This window comes from Coregonus clupeaformis, chromosome 8, assembly GCF_020615455.1.
Source record: "Coregonus clupeaformis isolate EN_2021a chromosome 8, ASM2061545v1, whole genome shotgun sequence".
Classification (NCBI taxonomy): domain Eukaryota; kingdom Metazoa; phylum Chordata; class Actinopteri; order Salmoniformes; family Salmonidae; genus Coregonus; species Coregonus clupeaformis.
The window spans coordinates 1,685,079-1,708,243 of record NC_059199.1 but is presented as its reverse complement, the minus strand read 5'-3'; the positions used below and the strand labels follow the sequence as shown (position 1 = coordinate 1,708,243).

At 43.4% G+C, this 23,165-nt stretch overlaps 1 protein-coding gene across 1 annotated transcript; it reads right to left on the bottom strand.

The window, feature by feature from the left end:
- Positions 1-80: 80 nt before the first annotated feature.
- On the bottom strand, positions 81-22,453 carry LOC121571134 (solute carrier family 2, facilitated glucose transporter member 4). The gene is made up of 11 exons (XM_041882446.2): positions 22,076-22,453; positions 16,364-16,459; positions 10,209-10,369; positions 7,433-7,557; positions 7,075-7,190; positions 6,427-6,589; positions 5,579-5,766; positions 3,941-4,045; positions 3,408-3,509; positions 1,975-2,178; positions 81-1,796 (listed from the first exon to the last, which is right to left on the bottom strand). Exons 1-11 carry the CDS (start codon positions 22,106-22,108, stop codon positions 1,572-1,574), a joined length of 1,518 nt encoding a protein of 505 aa, XP_041738380.1. The 5' UTR covers positions 22,109-22,453; the 3' UTR covers positions 81-1,571.
- Between the last annotated feature and the right edge of the window lie 712 nt (positions 22,454-23,165).

Below are 23,165 nucleotides of genomic sequence, written 5' to 3'. Positions count from 1 at the left end.
AATGTAGTTATGTCATTTTATGCCCACATTACACTCAGTGCAATGTAAAATGTCTTGAATCACATTTAGTGGGATAAAACTGGAGTTAAATTATTTTAATTTCTTCAACTCAGACTCCAGCAGCATCTAGAACAGGAGCCTCAGTCATACGTTTGATCTAAACTATAACATGAATTAAGTTGCAGTATATTTGATATAGCTTATTTGAATGTAATTTGACACATTTCTGGGGATGCTAATTAATGAAATGACACTCTGAAATGTTGAGTCCTCAAAATGCCCGTGTTTGTCAAATGGGGACAATTGTCACACGAACCACGTCAAAACACTGCATCAATTTTCACACTTCACATAAATCACAGGTCCTCTTCGTACAGTTGCTCAATACAAATCTTCACGAAGACAGTCACTCAAACCAGTACAGAATGGACAGCAAACAGCACACACATAGTAGTTTAGGGATGGATGGCTACTACGGTAGCAATCAAACCGAGGCCTGTTGCCATATCAACAGAAGTAGGACTACTTTTTGGAAACTACTAGAATGATGAATACTAGTAGTGCTCACTTGGGGCCCGGTCCCATATAGAAACCAAAGACGTACTCGTATATTGGACTGCGTAAAGTTTGAGTATTTGTAGACCCTCGTACCATTTTTTGTTTTTGTCAAGCAAACCAGAACACGATATACATTAAGTACTAAATACAGGATTTCCTCTAAGTAAAAGTATAGTCTCTGTAGGCTGTGTAATGAGTTGCATGTTAAAGCCATCCACCATTTTGAGAAATCAAGTTTAAGGACACTTCCAATGGGGAAGTGGGTTGTTAGCAGTGGAGTGGTTAGCCAACTATGAGACACTGACACTTCCATTAACTTGAGCAGAAATAAAATCATACATCAGTCTGCCACACACCATAACTTTGCTCACTGTAAAAAGGTACATGGTTTTTACACTGGCTGTTTTCCTATTGTAACCAGCTTCTCTCAATCTCTGAAAACCTCCGATGTCTTTGTAGATAAAGTGCAGGAATACCAGTTTCTCCAATTCTCTTTCCCTCCATCGAACATCTGTGCAGTCTCACAGAATCAAATCTCCACCCCATCAGTACATGTACACCTGGGGGGGAGGGAGTAAACACACCTCAAAGTTCAGAAACATTCTTGTTCCTGATCACCCCACTGACCCTTCACCCTTTCTGGTGTGTGTTCAGTTGGCACAATGCTTCGTAATGTTGCGCAACCTTTTCCTTGAATCGACTCCTGCAACCCCTGATTCTGCCAACATTTCTCACTCATGTAATTCCCCAGTGGCAGCTATTGCATCAACTATGGGCCCCATTCCAAACAGATTCCACCTCCCTATCCCTCGACCAACCCTCCCCCCTCCTTCCCTACTCGATATGCCTAGACACAAATTGATAAACAGTGAAAGGATGTTTGGAATGAGGCCCAAGCCCACTCCCAGTATCCTTTTCTACTCCTCTACCCCCTTCCCCTGCCCACCCCCACCACCACACAGTCTGTCTGGCCTCGTCTGCCTGCCTTCCCCAGTTGCACTATGGGGACCCCCTCAGTTGAGGCTCCCCTCCTCCCCCAGGTAGTCCAGCTCTGTGCTGGGTTTGCCCAGCTCCATGTCCAGGTTCATATCCATCATGGTGGGCGAGTGTTGGCTGAAGGCGGTGGAGATCTGGTCGAACGTCTTCCCCCGCGTTTCCGGCACCCGGAAGAAGGTGAAGATGAGGAAGAAGAGCAGGAGAGCGGCGAAGATGAGGAAGACGTATGGCCCACAAAGCTCCTGTGGAGCGGGAAAGGAGGGAATATGTTCACTGATGTATCATGAAAAACATTAATTCACTCAACAGTTCAACTCAGTCAGACACCATCCAATCCACTTCACTGATCAATATCCGGTATCATACAATCAAAAGTCATCCCAAAATACCCCAAAACACCAAAGTGACCACTCTACTTACAGCGACATATTGGAAGCCAAAGCCGATAATGAAGTTAGCTGTCCAGTTGGCGAATCCGGCCACGGCCATAGCAGCGGGCCTGGGGCCCTGGGAGAAGAGCTCAGCCACAAAGAACCAGGGGATGGGGCCGGGGCCCACCTCGAAGAAGGCCACGAAGCCAAAGATGGCCAGCATGCTGATGTAGCTCATCCAGGGAACACTGTCCTGCCAAGGGAAAGGAGGAGACGGTTTAGCCAGAGAGAGGTACATGGCTGGTGAGTGGAGGACTGCTCATAAATGACTTGAATGGAATGGTATCAAACACAAGGAAACCATGTGTTTGATGTGTCAATACCATTCCATTCCAGCCATTACTATGAGCCTGTCCTACCCAACTGAGGTGCCACCAGCTACCTGTGGTACATGCATAGAAATAGCCATATCACCCATTATGGCCTCATTGACTTGAATGGGGGACCCCTTCTATACTGAACAAAAATATAAACGCAACATGCAATTCATTCAAAGATTTTACTGAGTTACAGTTCATATAAGGAAAAAAAAGCTAGGTGCATGGATCAGAAAACAAGTCAGTGTCTGTTATGACCACCATTTGCCTCATGCACCGCGACATCTCTGTAGCATAGAGTTGATCAGGCTGTTGATTGTGGCCTGTGGAATGTTGTCACACTCCTCTTCAATGGCTGTGTGAAGTTGCTGGATATTGGAGGGAACTGGAACACGCTGTCGTACACGTTGATCCAGAGCATTCCAAACATGCTCAATGGGTGACATGTCTGGTGAGTATGCAGGCCATGGAAGAACAGAGATGTGTACAGATCCTTGCGACATGGCGCCGTGCATTATCATGCTGAAACATGAGGTGATGGCGGTGGATAAATGGCATTACAATGGTCCTCAGGATCTCGTCGCATTCAAATTGCCATCGATAAAATGCAATTGTGTTTGTTGTCCGTAGCTTATGCCTGCCCATACCATAACCCCACCGCCACCATGGGGCATTCTATTCACAACGTTGACATCAGCAAACCGCTCGCCCACACGACGCCATACACGTGGTCTGTGGTTGAGGCCGGTTGGACATACTGCCAAATTCTCTAAAATGGCGTTGGAGGCGGCTTATGGTAGAGAAATTAACATTCAATTCTCTGACAACAGCTCTGGTGGACATTCCTGCAGTCAGTATGCCAATTGCGCGCTCCCTCAAAAACATGAGACATCTGTGGCATTGTGTTGTGTGACAAAACTGCACATTTTAGATTGGACTTTTATTGTCCCCAGCACAAGGACCAACACTTTACATGTTGCGTTTATATTTTTGTTCAGTGTAGTAATTTTATCTCTATGGGTACATGATCCCAGTCCACCAAAGTTGGCATTATGATAACATTTTAATAGTTTAATGAGCTTGTTGGTATTCGTGTGGGACTGACCAATAGGGCGAGAGCCATCGTCATGACAACGGCACAGCCGCACATTCCAGACAGCCCCAGCATGTGTAGCGTCCGGCGACCCGTCCTCTCCACCAGGAATAGCTGTTGATTGGATGAGAACAGGGTGACAAACAGGTCAGTAACAACAGGTCCGGGTCATACTCGCTCATTTTTAACTCAGGCAAAACTTTGCAGCCGATTCTGCCTAAACTTTCCAACTGGCGTTTGCCTAAGCCATTCTCCAATCTGATTTGGACATAGATAAAGACTATTTTATGTAGGAGCTTTCTACAGGATGCAAACACAAACGTGATGGCTTAACTAGAGAAGTTAGCATTTTAAAATCAAAGATCAACCGTCAACCCAATCAATAATTCAAAAAACAAATCAGGACCTGGCAACCCAAATCTGGCCTATTTGAAGGGGAAATACTAGGTTGGGTCGACTCACTACGTTATCTTCTTTGTTCAGTAATAAAGGTGTAGAGTTAAACAGTAATGGAGGTGCCTGGTTACAGGACCTTGCTAGCATACCGAGACCACGGTGAAGGCACAGTTAACCACGCCGGCTCCTATAGTGGCATAGACAGGGCTCTGGACCCCTGCCTTCTGGAAGATACTGGTGGAGTAGTAGAAGATCTGGAGAGGAGAGAGATAGAAGATGGTTGGTCAAGGAACATATGTATGTTTGTATGGTTTGTGTAACGGTGGAATTGCCCATTCTAACAATGATTAAAATTGTGAAAATGGCCAAAGAGGATTGCCTGTGGATTAGCTTGAACACACACACTTTCCCTTTTTTTTGCTTTATTTGGACAAAACACAGCTTATCTGGAGACTCAACACAGCAAGGTCACAGACACACCCTGACACAAACTCAACCAGGTGTATAATACACATTGGGACATTTATTAATGAACCATTCTACCATGTCTCAGAATAGAATATAATGGACCAGAACATAATGTATAGAATAGAATATTGTAGAATAGAACTATGTCCTCCGAGGGGAACTGCTTTGCACAGTCTTGTTTAGTTGAAATAAAACAAAACAGTAAACACTCCATGTACACTGACTATACAAAACATTAGGAACACCATGACAGACTGACCAGGTGAATCCAGGTATAATATATAATATAATATGCCATTTAGCAGACGCTTTTATCCAAAGCGACTTACAGTCATGCGTGCATACATTTTTGTGTATGGGTGGTCCCGGGGATCGAACCCACTACCTTGGCGTTACAAGCGCCGTGCTCTACCAGTTGAGCTACAGAGGACTATGAGGAGGAAAGGACTGAAAGCTATGAGGACTGAAAGCTATGATCCCTTATTGATGTCACTTGTTAAATCCACTTCAATCAGTGTAGATGGAGTTGAGGAGACAGGTTAAAGGAGGAATTTTAAGCCTTGAGACAATTGAGACATGGACGGTGTATGTGTGCCATTCAGAGGGTGAATGGGCAAGACAAAATATTGAAGTGCCTTTGAACGGGGTATGGTACTAGGTGCCAGGCGCACCGGTTTGAGTTTGTCAAGAACTGCAACGCTGCTGGGTTTTTCACGCTCAACAGTTTCCCGTATGTATCAAGAATGGTCCACCATCCAAAGGACATCCAGCCAACTTGACACAACGGTGGGAAGCATTGGAGTCAACATGGGCCAGCATCCCTGTGGAACGCTTTCGACACCTTGTAGAGTCCATGCCCAGACGAATTGAGGCTGTTCTGAGGGCAAAAGGGGGTGCAACTCATTATTAGGAAGGTGTTCTTAATGTTTGGTATACTATTTTTATTAATAACGTAACATATTGATAACATTTTTGGAGAAGAAACTGTCAACCCTATCTATCTATGATAGGATACGACCTAAGTAACGGTGCATTACAGCCCATGTTTAACTAATGTGAACTCAGTGGTATGTTATGAAGGCTTCTGCAGCCAGTCAGCTTTCTGTGTTGAAGGTAAACAGATGTAAACAGTAGGAAAGCCTGGTCAGTCTCTCCCAGAACCTCTAGCTATCAGTCACCGTGGCAACAGGTGCCTGTGGGATGATGGAAACTATATGGAACTCAGCGTTCAATCACCCAATCACACAATAAAGTCCTTGACAAAGATCCTCACACACACACACAATCTTCCCCACTCTCCTCCCTCCTCTAGTACTCACAGCATTGACCCCGGACAGCTGTTGTGAGAGCTGCAGTAGGATGGCGATGATGATGGGCTGCCGGTACATGGGGGAGCGGAAGAGCTCTGCGATGGACACCTTCCTCTCCATGTCCATCCTCCTCTTCTCCTCCTTCATCTCCGCCAGCATATCCCCCACATCCTGTCTCCCAGTCAGCCTCCTCAAGCCTAGGGATGAGCGGGAATGAGAGTCAGGCTGAGAATAGAACTTCAGATGGGTTTCAGAGTGTGTGTGTGGTGGGGGGAGGCTGACTTGTTCTGGGGTTGCCCAGACTCCCTAGCCCCCCTGTTATTCAAACCCTGACCCTGTTCTGCTTGTAGTCCTCTCCATTCATCCAGCAAGAAAAAGAGACAAAGAAAGGAGACAAGCAAAAGAGGCCATTAGATAGTTTTGGTACATGGCCATTAGAGACTATTGGTGCATGGCCATTAGAGAGTATTGGTACATGGCCATTAGAGAGTATTGGTACATGGCCATTAGAGAGTATTGGGGCATGGCCATTAGAGAGTATTGGTACATGGCCATTAGATAGTATTGGGGCATGGCCATTAGAGAGTATTGGTACATGGCCAATAGAGAGTATTGGGGCATGGCCATTAGAGAGCATTGGTACATGGCCATTAGAGAGTATTGGTACATGGCCATTAGAGAGTACTGGTACATGGCCATTAGAGAGTATTGGTACATGGCCATTAGAGAGTATTGGTACATGGCCATTAGAGAGTATTGGGGCATGGCCATTAGATAGTATTGGGGCATGGCCATTAGAGAGTATTGGGGCATGGCCAATAGAGAGTATTGGGGCATGGCCGTGACTGGATCCTCACCACTCTTGGCGTGGTGCTCCTGGCTGCGGATGATGTAGAGGAAGCGGGGGCTCTCGGGGCAGAAGGGCAGCAGCACCATCTGCAGGACGGTGGGCAGAACGGTCACACCCACCAGCACTGGCCACAACTCCTCACTGCCCAGCAAAGACTCCAAACCCAGGACCTGAGGAGAAGGGAGGAGGGGGTAGAAAGGGGGAGAGGACAGGAAAGAGAGAGAGAGAGAGAGAGAGAGAGAGAGAGAGAGAGAGAGAGAGAGAGAGAGAGAGAGAGAGAGAGAGAGAGAGAGAGAGAGAGAGAGAGAGAGAGAGAGAGAGAGAGAGAGAGAGAGAGAGAGAGAGAGAGAGAGAGAGAGAGAGAGAGAGAGAGTGAGAGTGAGTGAGTGAGTGAGTGAGTGAGTGAGTGAGTGAGTGAGTGAGTGAGAAGGAAGGACAGAGACAGACAGACAGACAGACAGACAGACAGACAGACAGACAGACAGACAGACAGAGAGAGAGAGATACAGACAGAGACAGAGACAGAGACAGACAGAGAGAGAGAGAGAGAGAGAGAGACGTTTACTACTTTAATGCATGTTCAGATAGATGTGTTGTGTAGAAAACCATTCTCTGGCCTGTAGAAAAAACCCATTGTGTCGTCTGAGAGCTGTACCTGTGCTATGAGAATCCCTGTGACGATAGCCAGCTGGTGGAGCGTGCCCAATGCCCCTCGCAGACTGGTAGGGGCTATCTCACCCACATACATGGGCACCAGCCCCGATGCCAACCCTGGGAGAAAGAGAATGAGGCTCCGATTCAGAAACTGGTACGCCAAGGTGTGGTGAAAACTGAGCAGTGATAGTGGTTCCTATTAACTATTTCACTGGTTATTGCCATATCAATACTGTTCATCTACAATTATAGAAAACAATATAGTCTGTCTACAACTACACCACTGAAAAGCCATTCAAACAGCATTAAACCACATCAAAACACATTTCTGAGAAACTCAATCTGCAGGATGTGCTGACCACAGTATGCACCGATGACGAATCGTCCCAGAATCATCATCTCGAAGGACCGGCTGATCTTGGCCATGCCCATCAAACCTCCTCCGATGAAGGCAAACAAGTTGTTAATGAGCATGGCTTTCCTCCTGTCAGAATAAAGAGAAATATATGAATTATCATTGGTTTAATATAAGTAAATATGATGTACATTTCATGTTATTGGTTGTTGGTTAGCAGAAATACAGTGGATATTTGTGAGTACTGTGTGTGCTGTTTGACAGTACAAGAATAGGTCTTTGACAACTCCATCATTTAGCCTCTAGATGGCAGACCACAAAATAGAGATAATACCTCTGGTCTGATATAGCCAGGTTACAAAATGTCATAGGAGAAAGTGTCACAGCTAGTGAATCTAGTAATTTAATCTAGTAATGTAATCTAGTAATCTAGTAATTTAATCTAGTGAATCTAGTAATCTAGTAATTTAGTAATTGAATCTAGTAATCTAGTAATTGAATCTAGTGAATCTCAATAAATGTGTAATACGCCAACACTTATTTCAATTGAAAAGTGACAAATGCATTTAAGACGGAGAGCACCGCTAGTAGCATGCAAGCATGTGTGTGTGTGTGTGTGTGTGTTAAACCTGCTAAAACAGAGACAGGTTATGTAACAGACTTCATGCTGCTACTCAACAGTTTAGCTTCATTCCTCACAGGCCCACACTGGTATTCAATATTGGAACCTCGGTCTCGCAAACCCACGTGACCGCCCACCGAGTGACTGCCCACCGAGTGACTGCCCACCGAGTGACTGCCCACCGAACACCTTTAGCCAGCTGCGTCACCGAAAAGCTAGCAATTCGATGGCACGGGTGGTGTTATTTCAAGCTGAGAAGTGAGGTTTTACCAATTCAACTCGTCAAGAGAGTTTAATGTCACCCAGTATGAGAAAAGACCGGCTCCGGCTTCCTTACTCCCACCCCCTGTCCATTCCTTTGGGATCCCCTTTCAATCACGGAGGGCTCTGGGTCTGTGTCCAGATAAGATTCTGGCTTGGGTTACAATGGGAAACTGAGTCGAGCCCCTGCCCTGTAACACGAACCCTGCCCAGTAACACTTTCTCCCACTGACTGACTGACTGACTGACTGACACTATCCATAGGGAACCATGTTGGATCTGACTGACACAGTCGCTCACACTGTTTTTTCTATATCTTTCTCTCTGCATTGTCGGGAAGGGCCCGTAAGTAAGTATTTCACTGTTAGTCTACACCTGTTGTTTACGAAGCATGTGACAAATCAAATTTGATTTGATTTGATTTGACTGACTGACCGACTGATACTATCCATAGGGAACCTCACTTCTGATCGGCTATGAAAAGCCAACTGAGATTTATTCCTGATTATTATTTGACCATGCTTGTCACTTATGAACATTTTTGAACATCTTGGCATGGTTCTGTTATAATCTCCACCCGGCACAGCCAGAAGAGGACTGGCCACCCCTCATAGCCTGGTTCCTCTCTAGGTTTCTTCCTAGGTTTTGCCTTTCTAGGGAGTTTTTCCTAGCCACCGTGCTTCTACACCTGCATTACTAGCTGTTTGGGGTTTTAGGCTGGGTTTCTGTACAGCACTTCGAGATATTAGCTGATGTAAGAAGGGCTATATAAAATAAAATTGATTGAAAATTGATTGATAGGGAACCATGTTGGATCTAACTGACTGACACTATCTATGGGGAACCATGTTGGATCTAACTGACTGACACTATCTATGGGGAACCATGTTGGATCTAACTGACTGACACTATCTATGGGCAACCATGTTGGATCTAACTGACTGACACTATCTATGGGGAATCATGTTGGATCTAACTGACTGACACTATCTATGGGGAATCATGTTGGATCTAACTGACTGACACTATCTATGGGGAATCATGTTGTATCTAACTGACTGACACTATCTATGGGCAACCATGTTGGATCAGACTGACTGACACTATCTATGGGGAACCATGTTGGATCTAACTGACTGACACTATCTATGGGGAATCATGTTGTATCTAACTGACTGACACTATCTATGGGGAACCATGTTGGATCAGACTGACTGACACTATCTATGGGGAACCATGTTGGATCTAACTGACTGACACTATCTATGGGGAATCATGTTGGATCTAACTGACTGACACTATCTATGGGGAACCATGTTGGATCTAACTGACTGACACTATCTATGGGGAATCATGTTGGATCTAACTGACTGACACTATCTATGGGGAACCATGTTGGATCTAGGAGAGGAGAGGTATACCCTGATAATATATCGGTCTGGGGCTGTGACTTAGGTATCAACCATTCAGAGTGATGTTTTATGCTCCCCTATGCACGTAATAGCATCGTCTGGATGGAAATTCAGGTTCAGGTTTTGAAGGGTTAAGGTTAGGAGGGTATGTTCATGTGAACATACATGGGAATGTACATGACACGTGTATGTGTTGCAGTGTTGACAACCATGCATTATGTGGGTGTATCAGTGTGTAGGTCTATGTCTGGCAGACAAGTCTGTGCGTAAGTGAATACATCTGTCTATGCACCTACATCTATGCAAAATAAAAAAATGAATGTGCTATGATGTTTACAGGTGTGTGTGTGTGTGTGTGTGTGTGTGTGTGTGTGTGTGTGTGTGTGTGTGTGTGTGTGTGTGTGTGTGTGTGTGTGTGTGTGTGTGTGTGTGTGTGTGTGTGTGTGTGTGTGTGTGTGTGTGTGTCTGTGTATCATCTCTCCTACCTGCCCAGCCACTCTGAGATGACACCCACACAGAAGGAGGAGATCATGCCTCCTATAGAGAAGATGGCTACGGACAGGGACCAGAGGGTTGTGAGGGTACTGTTGGGGATGGGCTCTCCATACCGATGCACCCATGTAGCGTTGTAGTCCGCCTCAATGATCTGCACAGGCAGGAGAAGAGATATGAGACATTTAATAGAGCTAATATTTTTCCTTAGGAAGACTATAGCCTGGTCCCAGGTCTGGTTGTGCTGTCCCAGCATGACAGTGACCATAGGAGTTGGTAAGACAAAAACAGATCTGTGACCAGGCCAGGAAGACAACAATGTTAAGATAAAATTGCTTTAGTTGTTTCAGTTTGGTTGGAGTGTTGTGCTTCGTACAACACCAGAGTTGTTGGTTTGATTCCCGCATCCCACTGGGCACACCACGTCATTTCAGTGTGGATAATTGGGTAATATTTGGTTGAGACGTTGATCAATTAAATTACAACCTATATTCACCCACTCAAAACGACAGCCAAAAGTTAGTTGAATTTCCAATGTGTTATCACTATGCTTTCAACCATCTAAAAGCACAACCAAATTCCATTTAAAAACAATATCGGATTTTTGGTTTAGTTGTCACCCAAATGTCAATCACTGCACATTCAACCATTTAAAAGCACAGCAAAGTTCAAATGGGAATACAATTTCAGATATTTTATTTATTTATAAAACATATTAATGTGTTACTTATCACTGTGTTTCATCTAATAGCAGAACCAAATGACCTGGATTGCAGTTAAGATTACATCACAGTAAAAGTACAAATTACAAGTGATTAATGCCGTTCTAGATTATGTGCAGATTATTACAGCAATTGTGAAGATCTCCACAGACCTGCGATGACCTATGCATACTATCTTGAACATGCATGATTTACTGTATTACAAAAGTAATATTGAATTGTGTTTGGTTGACAACGGAACCAAATATTAACATTTAAAGGAGATGTACCTACTGCTTGGATAGTTGCATCTGAGCAACTGGCTTAATCCCATTCTTGAACTTTTATTTTTGGTTGAATTGAAGACGTGAATCAAATTTATAATTAGTTAACTTGTCGACATGTTAATAGGCTATTTATTATATTTCAAAAGTGATAATGAATTGTGTTTGGTTGTCAACACAACCAAATATCAACATTTGAAGGATAGTGTGGATAGTTCCATCTGTGCCACTGTCGGCTTTAATTCCAGTTTTTTTTATAAATTAATAATTGATTTGTTGGATTCAAGTGTCCATCGCAACGAAATCAAATCAAACTGTAAATGCACTTTAAATAAAGTTTGATTTGATTTAGTCCTATTCTTCGACTTTTGGTTGAGATGGAGACATGAATCCAACATATCAATTATTAATTTATAGAATAACTGGAATTAAAGCCAGACTAAGTCAGTGGCACTGATGAAACTATCCAAGCAGAAGATACATCTCCTTCAAATATTGATATTTGGTTGCGTTGACAACGAAACACAATTTAATATAACTAAATATCATTCAATTTGAAATCAACCAAAGCTTGAAACCCTAGGCATATGTATTGTCTATTTTTAGTTGAATCCTGGGTTGAATTGAAACAATAGCTATTGATGACAAATGCTATATAATGTAGTTCTAAATTGCATCATTGATGATATATGAATGATAAAGTATGGTCACATTTCATTTGCTCTGTTAAACCTACCATTTGGAATGACTCGATAGCAACAGTAAATCCATTTAGGTTTTAAGTGGAGATCGCTCCACAATTACTCTCATGATAGATTTGTAATAGTCAGTGGTAAATATCATAGCTGGGCTTGGTTAAAACCCTGGATGGGAGACCAAAGGATAGCTGTAGATAGATCAGTTCTCCAGTGGGAGGTGCTGCTGCTTTTATGATAATGGATATAACGTTGAAGATCTGACGTTGTTTTAAAGGTAGAAACTTTATACAAAGTTTAAAATATGTTAACATTTGGTTACTATGGTTACTATGATGACATAACCCCGTGGTTAAAATTTTACCCTCAAAACAAGTTGATACATTTTTTCCAAATCTAATGTATTTTCCACATAGATTCCACGTCACAATACGTTGACAAATTACGTTGAAACAATGTGGATTCAACCATTTTGTGCTAGTGGGATGGCATGGGCCACATATACTGAATCTAGGTAGTAAGTGTATGCGAGGCCTAAGTGTTACTTGTTTCTTGAGATAAATGCTTTGGCAATGGAACAGAGAGAGATATGCTTTGGTAATGGAACAGAGAGAGATATGCTTTGGTAATGGAACAGAGAGAGATATGCTTTGGTAATGGAACAGAGAGAGATATGCTTTGGTAATGGAACAGAGAGAGATATGCTTTGGTAATGGAACAGAGAGAGATATGCTTTGGTAATGGAACAGAGAGAGATATGCTTTGCGTGAATACTAGGACAAACTGTTCTGTGCAGGCCGGCTATAACCACCACTCAAAACTCTGTGCCTCTTGCCTGCCAATATGGCTAACTTCCTACTCATTAATCCCTTACCTAGGCAGGTAGCCTAGCGGTTAAGAGTGTTGGGCCAGTAACCAAAAGGTAGCTGGTTCAAGCCGACTAGATGAAAAATCTGTTAGTGTGCCTCTGAGCAAGGCTCCTGTAAGTCGCTCTGGATAAGATAGTCTGCTAAGTGACTAAACTGTAATTTAACACAAATAGATTGAGTCAAGAGGTTATTTTGGGCCTGAGGGTTTCGCCTGGTTAATAGATGGCACAGGGGTCAAGGTTTTGACACCGTGCGTAAAGAGGGTCAAGGGACCGGGACTCATGCCCAGAGGAGCCACGTCGGTTGTAAGGCCCCTCTCGTAACACAACTCACTGACTCCAAGTCTGTTCCTCTGTCTGACTCACTCACTGGCTGTATCTAAATACAGATACTATCAGTTGAATGATACTGTTGTCTACCCACAATGCAATATATGCAGCATAAAACCGATGCTACATTTGATATAATGTGCTCTTTCCATGACATAGACTGACCAGATGAATCCAGGTGAAAGCTATGATCCGTTATTGATGTCACTTGTTAAATCCACTTCAATTAGTGTAGATGAAAGGGAGGAGACAGGTTAAAGAAGGATTTTTAAGCCTTGAGACAATTGAGACATGGATTGTGTATGTGTGCCATTCAGAGGTTGAATGGGCAAGACAAAAGATTTAAGTACCTTTGAAGAGGGTATGGTATTAGGTGCCAGGCGCACCGGTTTGTGTCAAGAACTGCAACGCTGCTGGGTTTTTCACACTCAACAGTTTCCCATGTATATCAAGAATGGTCCACCACCCAAAGGACATCCAGCCAACTTGACACAACTGTGGGAAGCATTGGAGTCAACATGGGCCAGCATCCCTGTGGAACGCTTTCAACACCTTGTAGAGTCCATGCCCCAATGAACTGAGGCTGTTCTGAGGGCAAAAGGGGGTGCAACTCAATATTAGGAAGGTGTTCTTAATGTTTGGTATACTCAGTGTATTTGATGTATGGTAGCTGACATACAGTATGCTCCAATATATTCGATATATTAGTAATTAGGAGATATATGTTCTGATATATGCCACTTCCACATCAGAACCCCATGACCCAACCCCGACTAAAACTTTTTACGAGAAGGGGGCTTTACAATAGTGAATCTAAGGGAACGTCTAGATAGCAGCAAGAGCGTGTAACTACATCTATATGATACAGGGAGGCTGTCCTGGACGTGTCCCATGTAGTGTCCCACTTCCAACACGACACCATCTGCCCTTGTCTCTGTCTCGGCGTGAACCCTCTGCGAACCTTGTGAGTGTCGCCCCCCCCAAAAAAATAAGCCATAAATAGCTCCTTTTTCCCATGACACCAGAATCGCTGCCATAACCCCCTCTGCCTCCGATTGCACCCCTCAGCTGTGAAGGATACCTGAGATGGGGGGGTAGAGGAGTGAGGGGATAGATGTGTGAACTGTGAAGGCTTGTGGATGGGTGAGGGGTGGAGGGGTGAGGAGGGGGGGCATTTCTGGCAACGCTGTGTGTTTTGTCATGCGGCATGTTGTGCACACACCCCCTCGTGTTGACATTACTCAGATGTTCCCCTGGCCACCCCTCTCTCTTTCTGCTCTTTCCCTCTCTTGCATCCAATCGATTTCTTCCTCGCTCACTCTGTATCCATCTCCTATTCTCTAAGAATACATCCCCCTTTCCCTCTCTCTCTCTTCTAAATCCCTCAATGGCTTCTATCTTCTATCCCCCCTCAACTATTGACATGTCGAGTCATCGACCAAGTTTCAATTTGTAATTGTTTGCACTAAAATTAGCATGTTGCTTTTAAAACACAGATTAGGTTTAGTCCTGGACTAAAAATAGCTTTCAATGGAGAACTCCATTGAGAATGTTTTTTAGTCCAGGACTAGTCTTAATCTGTGTCCAGGAAACCGTCCCATAGACTGTACTTGGTGGACAAATACACTATATATACAAAAGTATGTGGACGCCCCTTCAAATTAGTGGATTCGGCTATTTCAGCCACACCCGTTGCTGACAGGTGTATAAAATCGAGCACACAGCTATACAATCTCCATAGACAAACATTGGCAGTAGAATGACCTTACTGAAGAGCTCAGTGACTTTCAACGTGGCACCGTCATAGGATGCCACCTTCCCAACAAGTCAGTTCGTCAAATTTCTGCCCTGTTAAAGCTGCCCCAGTCAACTATAAGTGCTGTTATTGTGAAGTGGAAATGTCTAGGAGCAACAACGGCTCAGCCGCGAAATGGTAGGCCACACAAGCTCACAGAAGTCTAAGATCACCATGCGCAATGCCAAGCGTCGGCTGGAGTGGTGTAAAGCTCGCCGCCATTGGACTCTGGAGCAGTGGAAACGCATTCTCTGTAGTGATGAATCACGCTTCACCATCTGGCAGTCCGACGGACGAGTCTGGGTTTGGCGGATGCCAGGAGAACGTTACCTGCCCCAATACACAGTGCCAACTGTAAAGTTTGGTGGAGGAAGAATAATGGTCTGGGGCTGTTTTTCATGGTTCGGGCTAGGCCCCTTAGTTCCAGTGAAGGGAAATCTTAACGCTACAGCATACAATGACATTCTAGACGATTCTGTGCTTCCAACTTTGTGGCAACAGTTTGGGGAAAACCCTTTCCTGTTTCAGCATGACAATGCCCCTGTGCACAAAGCAAGGTCCATACAGAAATGGTTTGTCAAGATCGGTGTGGAAGAACTTGACTGGCCTGCACAGAGCCCTGACCTCAACCCCATCGAACACCTTTGGGATGAATTGCAACGCTGACCGCGAGCCAGGCTTAATCGCCCAACATCAGTGCCCAACCTCACTAATGATCTTGTGGCTGAATGGAAGCAAGTCCCCGCAGCAATGTTCCAACATCTAGTGGAAAGCCTTCCCAGAAGAGTGGAGGCTGTTATAGCAGAAAAGGGGGTACCAACTCCATATTAATGCCCATGATTTTGGAATGAGATGTTCTGCGAGCAGGTGTCCACATACTTTTGGTCATGTAGTGTACCTGGTCCTTAGAGAAAACAACAACAATAATCGGTTTTAGAAAAGGTCATCCTAGAGGTATTAATTCCCAGGTCAGCTCTTCAACAGCATCTCTCTGTGATGACTCACTCAGAGAGCACAGAGAGCTGTTTTCAGTCGCTGCCCTTTATCAGTTGAAACGTTGAAGACCGAGCTTAGCTGGGTGGAATCAAGGGGACATCTGTGTAAATGCCAACTCACTCTATTCCCTCACATGCCCCTCTCAGATTCTACATCGCTCAAATCATTCAGATCCTTTAAACCTGTCTCAGGTAGTTTTGCAGCCACACTCACCTGTCAGTGTGTGAAATTAAATGTGAGACAACACATTGAACAATTCAATGTTTAAAGTTATTGAGATGCTTAACCATCTCACCTGGTTTTGAAATGTATTACACTTAAGCATGCAACTGGTTCTGGCACTAGCATCTATGTTTGCAGACCCATTTTTCATGACGATAACACTTTTGGTGCAAACATGGCATCTATAGAAATTCTAAATCTCATTTTGCAAAACTCTGTATCAATAGCTCTGGTTAATGAATGCAAGTCGGTCTTACCTTCTGAGGAGCATTGATGACACCTATGTTGTATCCAAACTGAAAGGAGCCCAATACAGCGGTGAACACTGAGAGAGCAAGGGTTCCGGTCACTGTCTGTAGTGGACACACACAAGAACACAACACCTCACTGTTACAATGATGGAATTGTGTGGTTGTTCATAAAGAGACGCGAGGACTGTGGGATTGAGTGAAGGATATAGAGAGGATGGACCATCTAGAAAGGTCATGTCATGTCCATACACAAACAATGATGAAACACCTGTTGTAAGATGACCATGGTCTAGACTGTTAACAAGCTTCTATATTTTGGAACTCTCCTGTCTTAGCAAAGGCAAGCACTACACACACACGCAGACATGCAGACACGCACACGCACAAACAGACCCCACACCCCCCCCAGACACACACGCAACAGCCTCTCTAATATCCACTATATATAACTGTGATACTAATTGAGAAAGGATCTTTGTAGCTGTGTCCAGGACTTTACTGTGTATCGTGTGATTGGGTGGCTGAACGCTTAGTTCCACATAGGTCCCATCATCTCACAGGCACCTGTTGCCCAGTGACTGACGGCTAGGGGCTCAGGGAGAGACTGACCAGGCTTTCGTACTGTTTACATCTGTTTACCTTCAACACAGAAAGCTGACTGGCTCCAGAAGCCTTCATAACATACCACTGAGTTCACATTAGTTAAACATGGGCTGTAATGCACCGTTACTTAGTCCGATCATAACAAGATAGGGTTGACAGGTTTCTTCTCCAAAAATGTTATCAATATGTTATGATATTAATAAAAACATATACACTACCGGTCAAAAGTTTCATTGTAAAATAATAGTGAAGACATCAAAACTATGAAATAACACATATGGAATCATGTAGTAACCAAAAAAGTGTTAAACAAATCAAAATATATTTTATATTTGAGATTCTTCTTTAGTAGCCACTGTTTGCTTTGATGAGGGCTTTGCACACTCTTGGCATTCTCTCAACCAGCTTCATGAGGTAGTCACCTGGAATGCATTTCAATTAACATTTGTGCCTTGTTAAAAGTTAATTTGTGGAATGTATTTCCTTCTTAATGCGTTTGAGCCAATCAGTTGTGTTATGACAAGTTAGGGGTGGTATAAAGATGATAGCCCTATTTGGTAAAAGACCAAGTCCATATTATGGCAAGAACAGCTCAAATAAGCAAAGAGAAACGACAGTCCATCATTACTTTATGACATGAAGGTCAGTCAATACGGAACATTTCAAGAACTTTGAATGTTTCTTCAAGTGCAGTCGCAAAAACCATCAAGCGCTATGATGAAACCAGCTCTCATGAGGACCGCCACAGGAATGGAAGACCCAGATTTACCTCTGCTGCAGAGGATAAGTTCATTATAGAGTTACCAGCCTCAGAAATTGCAGCCCAAATAAATGCATCACAGATTTCAAGTAACAGACACATCTCAACATCAGCAGTTCAGAGGAGACTGTGTGAATCAGGCCTTCATGGTTGAATTGCTGCAAAGAAACCACTACTAAAGGACACCAAAAAGAAAATGAGACTTGCTTGGGCCAAGAAACATGAGCAATTGACGTTAGACCGGTGGAAATCTGTCCTTTGGTCTGGAGTCCAAATTTGAGATTTTTAGTTCCAACCGCCGTGGCTTTGAGAGATGCGGTGTGGGTGAACGGAGAATCTCTTTATGTGTATTTCCCACTGTAAAGCATGGAGGAGGAGGTGTTATGGTGTGGGGGTGCTTTGCTGGTGACTCTGTCTGTGATTTATTTAGAATTCAAGGCACACTTAACCAGCATGGCTACCACAGCATTCCGCACCTATACGCCATCCCATCTGGTTTGCGCTTAGTGGGACTATCATTTGTTTTTCAACAGGACAATGACCCAACACACCTCCAGGCTGTGTAAGGGCTATTTTACCAAGAAGGAGAGTGATGGAGTGCTGCATCAGATGACCTGGTCTCCACAATCCCCCGACCTCAACCAAATTGAGATGGTTTGGGATGAGTCGGACCGCAGAGTGAAGGAAAAGCAGTCAACAAGTGCTCAGCATATGTGGGAACTCCTTCAAGACTGTTGGAAAAGCATTCCAGGTGAAGCTGGTTGAGAGAATGCCAAGAGTGTGCAAAGCTGTCATCAAGGCAAAGGGAGCTACTTTGAATAATCTCAAATATAAAATATATTTTGATTTGTTTAACACTTTTTTGGCTACTACATGATTCCATATGCGTTATTTCATCATTTTGATGTCTTCACTATTATTCTACAATGTAGAAAATAGTAAAAAATAAAGAAAAACCCTTGAATGAGTAGGTGCTCCAAAACTTTTGACCGGTAGTGTACATGTGTTTACTGTTTTGTTTCAAGTAAACAAGACTGTGCAAAGCAGTTCCCCTCGGAGGACATACAGTGAGGAGAACAAGTATTTGATACACTGCCGATTTTGCAGGTTTTCCTACTTACAAAGCATGTAGAGGTCTGTAATTTTTATCATAGGTACACTTCAACTGTGAGAGACGGAATCTAAAACAAAAATCCAGATTTTTAAGTAATTCATTTGCATTTTAATGCATGACATTAGTATTTGATCAACCACCAACCAGTAAGAATTCCGGCTCTCACAGACCTGTTAGTTTTTCTTTAAGAAGCCCTCCTGTTCTCCACTCATTGCTTGTATTAACTGCACCTGTTTGAACTCGTTAACTGTATAAAAGACACCTGTCCACACACTCAATCAAACAGACTCCAACCTCTCCACAATGGCCAAGACCAGAGAGCTGTGTAAGGACATCAGGGATAAAATTGTAGACCTGCACAAGGCTGGGATGGGCTACAGGACAATAGGCAAGCAGCTTGGTGAGAAGGCAACAACTGTTGGCGCAATTTTTAGAAAATAGAAGAAGTTCAAGATGACGGTCAATCACCCTCGGTCTGGGGCTCCATGCAAGATGTCACCTCGTGGGGCATCAATGATCATGAGGAAGGTGAGGGATCAGCCCAGAACTACACGGCAGGATCTGGTCAATGACCTGAAGAGAGCTGGGACCACAGTCTCAAAGAAAACCATTAGTAACACACTATGCCGTCATGGATTAAAATCCTGCAGCGCATGCAAGGTCCCCCTGCTCAAGCCAGCGCATGTCCAGGCCAATCTGAAGTTTGCCAATAACCATCTGGATGATCCAGAGGAGGAATGGGAGAAGGTAATGTGGTCTGATGAGACAAAAATAGAACTTTTTGGTCTAAACTCCACTCGCCTTGTTTGGAGGGAGAAGAAGGATGAGTACAACCCCAAGAACACCATCCCAACCGTGAAGCATGGAGGTGGAAACATCATTCTTTGGGGATGCTTTTCTGCAAAGGGGACAGGACGACTGCACCGTATTGAGGGGAGGATGGATGGGGACATGTATCGCGAGATCTTGGCCAACAACCTCCTTCCCTCAGTAAGAGCATTGAAGATGGGTCGTGGCTGGGTCTTCCAGCATGACAACGACCCCGAAACACACAGCCAGGGCAACTAAGGAGTGGCTCCGTAAGAAGCATCTCAAGGTCCTGGAGTGGCCTAGCCAGTCTCCAGACCTGAACCCAATAGAACATCTTTGGAGGGAGCTGAAAGTCTGTATTGCCCAGCGACAGCCCCGAAACCTGAAGGATCTGTAGAAGGTCTGTATGGAGGAGTGGGCCAAAATCCCTGCTGCAGTGTGTGCAAACCTGGTCAAGACCTACAGGAAACTTATGATCTCTGTAATTGCAAACAAAGGTTTCTGTACCAAATATTAAGTTCTGCTTTTCTGATGTATCAAATACTTATGTCATGCAATAAAATGCAAATTAATTACTTAAAAATCATACAATGTGATTTTCTGGATTTTTGTTTTAGAATCCGTCTCTCACAGTTGAAGAGTACCTATGATAAAAATGACAGACCTCTACATGCTTTGTAAGTAGGAAAACCTGCAAAATCAGCAGTGTATCAAATACTTGTTCTCCCAACTGTAGTTCTATTCTACAATATTCTATTCTATCCATTATGTTCTGGTCCATACTATTCTATTCTGAGACATGGTAGAATGGTTCATTAATAAATGTCCCAATGTGTATTATACACCTGGTTGAGTTTGTGTCAGGTTGTGTCTGTGACCTTGCTGTGTTGAGTCTCCAGATAAGCTGTGTTTTGTCCAAATAAAGCTTAAACAAAGGGAAAGTGTGTGTGTGTGTGTGTGTGTGTGTGTGCGTCCCACATCGTACAACAAAGAAAACATGTCCAGTCTAAAGGCAAGAGTCACACTCTATTTCACTTCACAGAACGTGCTTCACAACATTTCAACTGTAGCCTACATATGAATAACATATTGGGAAAGACAGAAAAAAATGGGACAGAGTTGAGGTCAAGGCAAGATAATATTGTTTCTAACTGTCTCAGAGTCTGTCATCAGCAACCAATTTAAACGTACCGGCATTTTGTTACAACAGTTTGGTGATGTGTTTATCTTTTGCTATTGTGCAACCAATCATGACAAGAAAGAATACCTCAAGGATGCTGAAATCATAGTAATTCTAAGAAGAATGATTTTGAATTAAAGTGTCAGTGACTGTGTTGGCATCAGCTGTGGTAAGGAACAAGGTACAGGTTGTACTGGGTGACCTACCAACCAACCCATATTCATCTCAGCCCTGACCAGCAAGCATGCTGGTCTCTCTGCTGATCAAGGTCAAATGGCTCTCCTGTCCAAAATAAAGGTTGACCTTATGTTTTGTCAATCTTCCTGAAATAGAACATTATGTTTTGTTTGATGTATGAATAGCGATTGTTATAATTATTATAATAACACAAAATGTAAAATGTAATTTCACTCTCAAAAGAAACACTATATATTTTCTTATCTTGTTATATTTGACGGGCGCTAACAAACACAGCAGTTGCTCTGTCCTTATTTTGTTCAACCATGTTGTTGCGAACCACGTCATAGATCACAAGATTCTGCAGCTGCTAAGCGGTATTAGTGACCATTTGCTTGGATGGAGTAAGCATTGTATTTTTTGAAAGACGTTTTTCATTCTCAAAACATTATTTTCGTAATGTTGGCTATGGCTATGATACCATCCCACTGGGTACAGGCGTCAATTCAACTTCTATTCCACGTTGATTCAACGTAATTTCATTGACATTACATGGAAGCAACGTTGATTCAACCAGTGTGTGCCCAGTGGGATTCAATGCCACAACCAACAGTGGCAGACCAGTCATTTTGTCAGGTGAGGAAGAGACATCACTCACCTGAGATAGGGAAGTGAGAGGAGGACGAGAATAAACAGATCAAGAGAAATACTTAGAAAAAAATCAATATTAGGATAAGAGTGCATGATCGATTTTTCTTTTTCCTAATGAGAGCCTAAAAGTTGGATTAGACAATATAAACAATAAATTGATAATTTGATAAATAGATACATGGATAATTATGCTTTTACAGTCGTAGAAAAATGTTTTAAACAACAAAATATACATTTTCAATAACACATTATGCAGAGACATGGGCTAGGCTACCGAAAATCAGTGTCAATAGCAACCTGTGCGTAAATTCTACTCCATCCATCATAGGCTACTCAGTGTTAGTGCGCATGAAAATATTTCATTGCAATTTACTTATTGCAAATCAACTATTTTCTTATAAAAACGACTGTTGTTGACATTACCTCCCCTCCGAGCTGTTGAAACCCAGCCGGCATGTCTTTGACAGCGCGAGACACCGATTACAGTCCGTGACAGTTGTGTCCCGCTCCCCCACGCGCAATCCCAACTGGACACCACGTGAAAAAACTCAGTTGGAATAAGGACAATAAACCTGGCACTTGTATTAACAGTCGATCGGAAAATTAAAACCCAAGACAAGAACTGGAACCAAAGTGAAAACCGACGAGGTGGCGATAGTTCTAAATGTTTAACTCTGCGTATCCTCTCTTTGAAGTTTGTGGAACGTATGGGTCCAGCTTGCACATCATGACATCCGCACACTGGCGCACAACACTCTTGGTATTTTCAAACGACGGAGAGAAGGAGGGGAGGGGACGAGAGGCGACGGGAGGGTGTTTTAGCCGCCCCTTACTCTTGAAGGCCTGTCACAGAGGTCGTCTTTTAGGGTCAGATGGAATCAGAAAGCCATGTCTTGACCTTATCCACCATTGGCTGAAGTCAAGAGGAGTGCTTTAGCTGCATACAGAATAACCACCCTCCCACTGTAACTCCTATGAGGTTTGCATTGTGGATCTTTCAGATTCCATGAGTGGCCTTGATACAGTATATTTGACATATGGAAGCTGAAAAGCATGTGGAAAAAGGGATAATCATGTGATGGATCATGCATTTGTTAAATTCAGCTAAAAAGCACTATTTAAAAAAGTGTGGTAGGCTAGTTGGTTTACTTTTTAAGTATAAACTAATTCCTCTTCAACCTTATCATGTGAATTTTTGCACCACCATGAATAATGGTTATAATTGGGTGAAGAGGAGCGGAGATTACATTTTATTGATTAGATTGAGACCTGCAGTGGCTGAAAAAGGTCAATCTATAGAAAGGATTAAATCTATGATCTGCTTAGATATGTAGCCCATTCCTCTGCAGGGGATGGTGTGCAAAGGCTGGACGCTTGGACCTTGGGAGAAAGAACTCAAGCCAATGTCCACCACCACCAATCTGGACCTATGACTCAACACTTCTTCTGGAAAGCCAGATGGGCTTGTCTGCACTGCCCTGGCTGTCATTCTGTCTTTTTTGCGCTCATAAAT

Excerpts from the sequence above, each read along its gene's own strand:
- LOC121571134 (XM_041882446.2), bottom strand. The coding sequence starts at position 22,108 with ATGCCGGCTGGGTTTCAACAGCTCGGAGGGGAG. Across the intron at positions 7,558-10,208 it reads ATCTCAGAGTGGCTGGGCAG|GAGGAAAGCCATGCTCATTA; the intron begins GTAGGAGAGATG and ends TTATTCTGACAG. Across the intron at positions 6,590-7,074 it reads CAGGGATTCTCATAGCACAG|GTCCTGGGTTTGGAGTCTTT; the intron begins GTACAGCTCTCA and ends CCTTCTCCTCAG.